The sequence below is a fragment of the Pelmatolapia mariae genome, linkage group LG20 (genome assembly GCF_036321145.2).
Source record: "Pelmatolapia mariae isolate MD_Pm_ZW linkage group LG20, Pm_UMD_F_2, whole genome shotgun sequence".
In the NCBI taxonomy this organism is placed as follows: domain Eukaryota; kingdom Metazoa; phylum Chordata; class Actinopteri; order Cichliformes; family Cichlidae; genus Pelmatolapia; species Pelmatolapia mariae.
Window position 1 is genome coordinate 23,794,702 of NC_086244.1, and position 8,229 is coordinate 23,802,930.

An 8,229-nucleotide genomic window follows, 5' to 3' on the forward strand; every position below is an offset into this window, starting at 1 on the left:
CATTTTCTTTTTATACATATATGTAAGCATTGAGCCAAATTTAGTAATGCCAACATACTGAAGGAACAACATTTGTCTCTTATATATAATACATCTACATATACACTGTCAAACATATTTGTCTTTGAGTGAAGATTTAAGGTGATAGGAAATATAAATAACTGCAACTTGAATCTTTACTGAAGCTCAGTATTTGACAGAGTTCACTCACATGAATTTCACTCACATGTGCTGTACCAGTGTACCTGCACATGTGATGTGACAATAGAAGTGATTTGATTTGAGAGTTCAAACTCACTGCTGTAATAACTTATAATGATTAATATAATAACTATAATATTGGCCATCTCATATTTACACTGACTTTAGTCTCATGAACAACATTAGCTAATTGTTATTTACTAGCTAACCTTAAATGACTGTTCAGTACAGAAATGAAGCCCAACAATCATGTTTTACAGTCCTGTGGTCTCAGCCTCCGATACTTATTAAATCACACAAAGCTCATGTAGAAACAAACACACGAACAAAATATGTTCTCCTTCATTTCTGTCAACCACACGTTTCCGGCTATCATGGTTGCTAGGCAACCTGGGCAGCGCGACGGAGGCCAGACCGTCCCATTTCACAAGCCTCGCACTTCCGGCCTTAGCGGTCTTTGAGTACGCGGCCCTTGAGGACCGTTGAGGCTGCGTACTTTAAGGCTGCAGACCCTGAAATGGGATACAGCCCATGTCTTGAATTTCTCCAGAGGCCTGGTAATGAACTAATCATTTAATTCAGGTGTGCTGACCCAGGGTGAGATCTAAAACCTGCAGGACACTGGCCCTTGAGGCCTGGAGTTGCCCACCCCTGTGTTAGGGCATGTGTGTAAAGGCAATGTCAGAAAAGCCAGTCACATATCACGTGCTGACACCAGCCTTTATATTAGGTTGATTTTTTTAACAACAACAGGGAATAAACATGGAGGTTAAACTGGGCTAATAAGAGAGGTTTACTGAATAACTATTAAAGACTATGTATTGAAATCCCTTTCGTCAAGCAACAGTAGCAACAAAGATTTATTGTTGCTAAACGTTTTTAGCAGCAATGCACATGAAAAACTTGTTCCATTGTCAAAAATTTTGGCCATGACTGCATATTCATAATATCAGGTTTAGAAATTGTAGATAAGAAAACACCATCTTCAGCTGTAAATAGAGAACCTGTAATACAAACACATGAAAATCTAACTGCAGACCTTTATTTCACCCACAAGCTGGTACAAATCTCGACACATTATCCTCTGTATAATCTGTGCTGCCTCCTCCAGAGAGGAAGGGGTGGATTCATTTGAACAAGAACAAGCATCATGGTGGAGTATTTGTTCAATCACTTCATCTACAGAGCAAACAGAACAAATAAAATGCATGTATAGACAACTTCAAATGTTTTAAAAATTAAATGAGTAGTTAGTTTTAAACACCACACTTCAAATCCTCTACCTGTCAGCTTGGTGTACGCCTCCTTGTGCCTTTTAGCTGCGGAGAGAGAGCACATGTTCCCTTCTGCCCATTTAATTTGGAAGTGTGGATCCTGATCTGCTTTTAAGAGAGCGTCTTTAATACTGGATAAAAATGGCCAACATGTCAGTTTTAGGTGAGACAGTAGACAAATTAAATGTTGTGTAGTACTGACACCTGAACTACAGGTACTCACATAATCTCTACTGACATTTTTACTCTGTGCTGGTAGGCTCTTCTGTGGAGAGAGTTTCTTGTGTGGAACATGTCATACAGATTTGCCATTTCCTGTTGAAAGCATGCCAACGGTTTAGTCACGGATAATGAGCTAAATAGCTCGCTCTTTTCAAAATTAATAAAAAAAACAGGTCAGCACCTTGTCTCTAGAACAAATGTGTAACTGCCCTTCCACATTACACACTCTGGCAAATACGATAAAGCGTCGATGGTCAAAGTTGTTCTGGATGCCCAGGTGGTGGCAATCTCTGAAATAAGAGTGAGAAGGTGTGGATTTCAAAAAACAACAGCTCCCCCCCACAAAAAGGTTCAAAGTATTCCTGAGATTCTTTATATCGTGTAGTAAAACAAACATTATTGAATATTGTTGATGTTCAACAGGAATTGATACAGAGAAATTTAGCAATACAAGTTAAAAGAGGACAGTTTCACTGGATAGCAAGATTCACCTTGCGAAGTAGTCAAACTTGTCCACATCTATTCCATTTTGTTTGTTTGCCACAATTTCATAGAGAAAGGATTTTTCATTGTTTCGACCTCTATACAACTGCTGTGGAGATGAAGCCAAAATAATAACATTAGGCACCGTTTTTTCCAGGAATAATCCTGACTGATTTCAAAGCATTCACACAAAAAAAACGAGGAATACCTCATTCTGAGGTGAATTGTTCTTCAGAGATCCTTTAATCATCTCCTTGATAAACACCAGGGCCCGTATCCCTAAAGATTCTGAGAATCCTCTCAGAGAGCTCCTAACTTAACCTAAAAATTCCTTGCCAGGAGTTTTAGCTTAGAAGTGATTCCAGAACATTTTCAGTGAACTCTGAGCAAGGAATGGATGGAAAATCCTATCTTAGTGAGGAGGTGTGGTTGACCCCGTTGCTAGGTATGAGTCATCATTTCAAAAGCCGTGATTGGTTGATCCTACAAGTTTGATGGAAATGAGCTTTTGGTGAGAATGAGCAAAGGATGTACCCTCAAATCAATAAACATAATTATACACTCTAATCTTATGCTGACTGTAATTGTAAATAATATTTCACATTCAAGAAAATATCTGGAAAATGAATAGTAAGCTGTAGGGGTTATAGCCTAACATTAGAATCCAAAATATGTGAAAACTTAAACTCATTACACCCTGTTCAAATAATGATTCGTGTCTTATTTGCTCATATCAATATCCTAGCTGGCATATTTTGTACTTTCACTCCCATATGGACCCCATTGAAAACAAGATGGCCTATCTCAAGGGGCTGTCCCTAATGAAGTAGAAATCACAACGTTACAAGTCCAGTGTGGTCTTAACGAGGGTAACATGGCTCAGCTTTTATCAATGTCTGTGATTGCTGGCTGGTCTATTTATAAAGGCTTGTTAACAAATATCCTACAAACACAGAAAATGGAGAAAAAAAGGACTCGCAAGCCGAACTGGACTGAGGAGCAAGGTTTGTTGCTGGCCCAGTTGGTGAACGAACATAAAGGTATCTCTCCTGCCTCTTCTGTTGGCCATTTTGTGCAGCTGCTTAGGGGAACTCCTAAGCCACTAAAAGTCCTCTTCCCTGCTCTTAGCAGATCTCGCCTTAGGAGCCCTTTTAAGCGCTAGGAATCTTGAGGAATAGCTTTTATATTAACTGGGATTGTCGTGTCACTTTTAGGGGAAATTCTAAGAAAACGTCATGACTCTGAGAATTTTCTTAGAATTTGGACATTAGGAGCCACTTTTTGCACAAAGATTCTTTAGGGATACGGGCCCAGGTCATTTTCATTGTCACCTTCTGTTATCAGTCCGCACTTATTCATCAGTGGCTTCAGGTTATTGTCATCCACTAGGTGATCAAACATTAATATAGAGGCGTCCTCATGCTGCAAGAACACAAAGACAAACATTTTAATGATCACAGATTCAAAGTGCCCCCCCCCCCCTCAAATAAACAAACAAACAAAAGAAAAAAAACACACAGGTTAATTTCTCAGGTAATAAGCAAGCAGACAACATTTATTTGCATTTCAAATTTCCTCCAGGTACTTCTCACATATTCCAAAGATGTGCATATTCTGTTAATATGTATTTCTCAATGGGCCATGTGAAGTAGAGAACGTGCTCAAAGTGTGTGGAAATAAAGGTTTTTTTAGTGCTTCAAGTGGTCAGTAAGACCAGAAAAACTGCTAAATAATTGCTGGTCCATTTCCATTTTTTTTTTCTGTAGTTTTACAGATTCAGTTTTTGGAATGACTGCTATGATCCATTTCACACAAACTGAAACTAATATTTTTCTTTCTTACCTCCCATTTTTCACCATTTGGGTCTGCTTGAAGGTTGAACATTCCATCAAAGACATGAGAAAAGGGCTCGTGACCTTGAATTGAAGACAAAAAAAAAAAAAGAAGGTGAATGTGTGTGAACTTCAGATTGGGTGATTTGTGATAAATTCCTGTCAGGCACTGACAAAAATCAAATAAAAATCTATTTGATTATATTTGGTTATTAATAATTTTGTAAATTTGCAGGAAAAAACAAAGTCTCCTCCAACTTTCAAACAGAACAACTTGTTTGAAGGTGGGGTGTATGGACTACATGACGGAGCCACATTATATTTTCAATATAATGCATGTAATACTGAAAAACGTGTGTAAGATTTACCCAGGTCATGGCAAAGGCCTGCAATCTGCACACAAAGGACATCTCGGTCATTGATGAGGGATTCCGAGTTCATTGACGGCTCCTCCAACTGTTTTGCCCTCAAAGCTTTTACAAGCTCTCCTGCCAAATGCCCCACTCTGTATCACAAAACACACAGTTCACCATGAAACAAACTGAAAAAACAAACAATTTAACAAAAAATGTGTAACTCCAAACATGTTGACATACCCAACTGAGTGCTCAAAGCGGTTGTGTGACGCTCCTGGAAAAACATAATAACCCCCTCCAAGTTGCTTGATTTTTCGTAATCTCTGAAACTGAGGCGTGTCTATGATCTTGACAAGAAGTGGGTGTAACTCGATGTGGCCATGGATGGGATCATTAAACACCTGAGTGAAAAAAAGAAAGAATTTTTTTGATAACCTGTGTCTATCTAAAGACGAGTAGTAGCGCTGAGTCTTTTTTTTTTATTTTCCCTTAATTTGATTTGTTACTATATTTCACTTCTTATTTGTCATAGACTGCCAACAGGCTCAATATACCATAACCATTAAAAAGGTACATGTGGATGGATTAATAACAGCTGTTGAAAAACTAAAAGGTAACAGTAAAGCATGTAATGCTGTGTGCTGCTCAGGACTACACCCACACACCCATTTATTTTCCAAAGCAAGGGGGAAAAGAGTCATAGAATTAAACAAATAATGTTAAGGAATTAAACATGAAGAACATAAAATATTTCCTACATCTTCTACTACAACTTACCTTTTTTCTGTGTTTAACATAACACATTTAACATCTTATAATCAGCCATTTTACTGCAAGGTGCTTCCAAACAAACACTTTAGGCATATGTAATGCAAGAAAGCTCATAGAGACAAAAAAAATTGGTCAAAGTTGTGATGGTGATATTTAGGACTACATTTACTAGCGCTTTCACCAGGGTCAGTCACTCTGTTGGATTTTACTAAAGAGGCACAGGGCCAGTATTTTGGGGGGCATTTAGCCTGATGACACATTTGCAAATATGTAAACATGGGAGTGGAAAGCTCTTTACTGTTCTAGTAACAGTGCACTGATTTCTATACCAAGATGTAGCTACTGAGTTTATCTCAATAATTATTACTATCAAGTAGCACAAATTAGTGCCTTAAAAACAAGCACACCCTCCCAGTGACGCAACAATGTCTTAAATAATAATATTACTGTGTGTAATGTGTAAGTGCAGGTTTTACGCATGTTTTTACCTGAAAGCATCATGAGCAGATAAATTAGGGGACACTGAAGAAGAATAAATGTGATTTTGATATAAAAGCAAAATATTAAAAATTTCTGTGACTGTGTGAACTCTTTAGGACTGAGACTCAAGTGGAACAAAATTTATCCAGAGGGCACAGTAAGGGGGTCGCAGATGCGGGGATTCCCTTTACACGATGTACAATTTGTTTACAAAAAAGAAATACCGATAGCCAGGCGGCACAGGTTGGTGGTATGAACAACCAAAAAGAATCTTGTACAAACAAACTTACACAGGAGAATTAGGGGAAGTACATATTTTATTTCACCTACTTAGGACTTCAAACTAATTAAGGAATAGCATCACATTCACAACTAAAAGAAAAACTGTGCTTTGCAGGCTAGATGTTATAAATTGCCATTCTAGCATGTTGTGGGATATATGCAGACTTAGTCCTCTAGAGGGCATGGGTTATCCTGTGAAGGGCACGATCTTGGGCTGACATTATGATGATGATAAAGGAAGAAAACCAACATGGGGGTATGAGGTACACCTATCCAGAGGCAAGAGCTGCATTATTCTAAAGTTTTATGCGCTTTAATGGAAGCTCCTACAAATACATGTCTGATAAAGTTAACCACCAAAATACCTGCACTGTCCTTGCCTTTCAGTTCCAAACTGACACTGTGCCCCTTGATCAGTAGCTAGTTCACACTAATGTCATGGTGAAGACAGTTGGTAGATATGACCCCACCTACTCTGTTATTTTTGCTGTGACATCATTACACATATATTTCTAGGAATTTCACTTTCAGAACTCCACAGGGAGCCACAACACAAGACTGATGCAGCCAATCAAGATATAAAAAACAAAAAATCCCACTCACTTTTAAAATATCACCAATAGTATGTATTACCTTTACTGAAATAAAATCAAAAAACAGTAGCAACTGTGGGGACGGCATCATGACATGATGCTCCTCTGTTTCTTAAGACCGGATTATTTGTCTCCTCTTCTGCAGTTATTGTGAGCAAAACTGGTCACTGCACATGCTTCATGAATCCAGTGAAATGTTTGAGTGTGCACTTCTTTTGTAGGTGAGGTAAGGACATTTTAATTGATTTATTAGTTAATTATGAGCCAAATATAGCCCAGTATAAAAAAGGATATTCAGTGAAAAAAAGAAGACTTTTTATACTGCTCACTTTTTGCAAACATGTAGGCAAACATCTTGAGGATGGACAGTTAAGGTACAAAGTAGTTTACATTTTAGGATGAAGTTTTGGTTGGAAAATGGAGCAAGTGCAGTGCAGGCTCATTTTTACTGGAAGGTATTTAAACATGTGCTTGGACAGCCAATTCAACTGCAGGGATACATTTGAGTATATAAACCTCAGTGTTATTGGCCTTCCTCTAAACACAAAATGAAACTGACACTAATCTGATGGAAGCCAAGAGACCTTTGGACTGTTGTGCATTAAAAATCAATACAAATTACAATCTTTCTTCAACACAGAACAAAATTCATTGTATGCATAGATGTGCTGACATGGGACCTGTTTTTAGTAATGACTAGTAATAACTTTTTAGGGATCTTATTTAAAATTGACTATGGATTTTAAAAAAAATTAAAATAAAAACATCATCACTGTTTATTGCAGGTAAATGGCCTGTATTTATATAGCGCTTTACTAGTCCCTAAGGACCCCAAAGCGCTTTACATATCCAGTCATCCACCCATTCACACACTGGTGATGGCAAGCTACATTGTAGCTACAGCCACCCTGGGGCGCACTGACAGAGGCGAGGCTGCCGGACACTGGCGCCACCAGTAGGCAACAGGTGATGTGTCTTGCCCAAGGACACAACGACCGAGACTGTCCAAGCCGGGGATCGAACTGGCAACCTTCCGATTACAAGGCAAACTCCCAACTCTTGAGCCACGATCGCCCATGTCACAGATAATAATGATGCTTACACTGAGCACTTCTAATCAGTAACTTGTTGTAAGACCAACAATTTTCAGACATTATCACACACTAAAACTGCCATTTAAAAACCTAAAATGTAATATTGTAAAGTCTGTTTTAATTACCTTGGCCATGGTGATTAAACTTCAGTCTGCACAAGAAGGATGTCTCTGTCAGCAACATCAAGTTCTGATTGCTATGTACTGCAAGTTCCTCTCTCTATATACAGGTATATTTGTTTAGTGTTTTATGATTCTCCTCCACCCTTTGCTCTCACTCTGTTTTTCTGTCTCACTGTTTGTGGATGTGGCACTTTCTTTCCTCCTTATTACATAATTCCACATTGTCACATCACTGCTGTGAAACCTGTGTGTAGAATTTATTTACTTTCAATCAAGTATTCATAATTATGTTATTAGAAATTGTGAATATATTAGAAAGTAAAATGCAAAGCTTATGACCAAAAAATGACATCAAACAACCAAGTCTCAGGACTCAAAGTAGGTTTGTAAAAGTAATACAAGGCCTTAATTTTTCTGGGCTAAATATATCAAACATGCATCAGTGCACATTGGCTGGCTTACAAATCCAGTTGCCTTTATTATATTTCAACAGACCTAATAGGTACCTAAAAAACAATC

General features: G+C 38.1%; 1 protein-coding gene across 1 annotated transcript; it reads right to left on the reverse strand.

Moving 5' to 3' along the window:
- Positions 1–648: 648 nt before the first annotated feature.
- On the reverse strand, positions 649–7,572 carry LOC134619246 (deoxynucleoside triphosphate triphosphohydrolase SAMHD1-like). Its single transcript, XM_063465015.2, has 11 exons — positions 7,552–7,572; positions 4,609–4,769; positions 4,381–4,517; positions 4,023–4,096; positions 3,506–3,602; positions 2,189–2,345; positions 1,879–1,987; positions 1,699–1,790; positions 1,485–1,606; positions 1,252–1,380; positions 649–713 (listed from the first exon to the last, which is right to left on the reverse strand). The coding sequence occupies exons 1-11, from the start codon at positions 7,570–7,572 to the stop codon at positions 649–651; spliced, it is 1,164 nt and encodes a 387-aa protein (XP_063321085.2).
- Positions 7,573–8,229: the final 657 nt, after the last annotated feature.

Excerpts from the sequence above, each read along its gene's own strand:
- LOC134619246 (XM_063465015.2), bottom strand. The coding sequence starts at position 7,572 with ATGGGCGATCGTGGCTCAAGA. Across the intron at positions 1,791-1,878 it reads ACATTTGTTCTAGAGACAAG|GAAATGGCAAATCTGTATGA; the intron begins GTGCTGACCTGT and ends TGCTTTCAACAG. Across the intron at positions 1,607-1,698 it reads AAAATGTCAGTAGAGATTAT|TATTAAAGACGCTCTCTTAA; the intron begins GTGAGTACCTGT and ends ATTTTTATCCAG.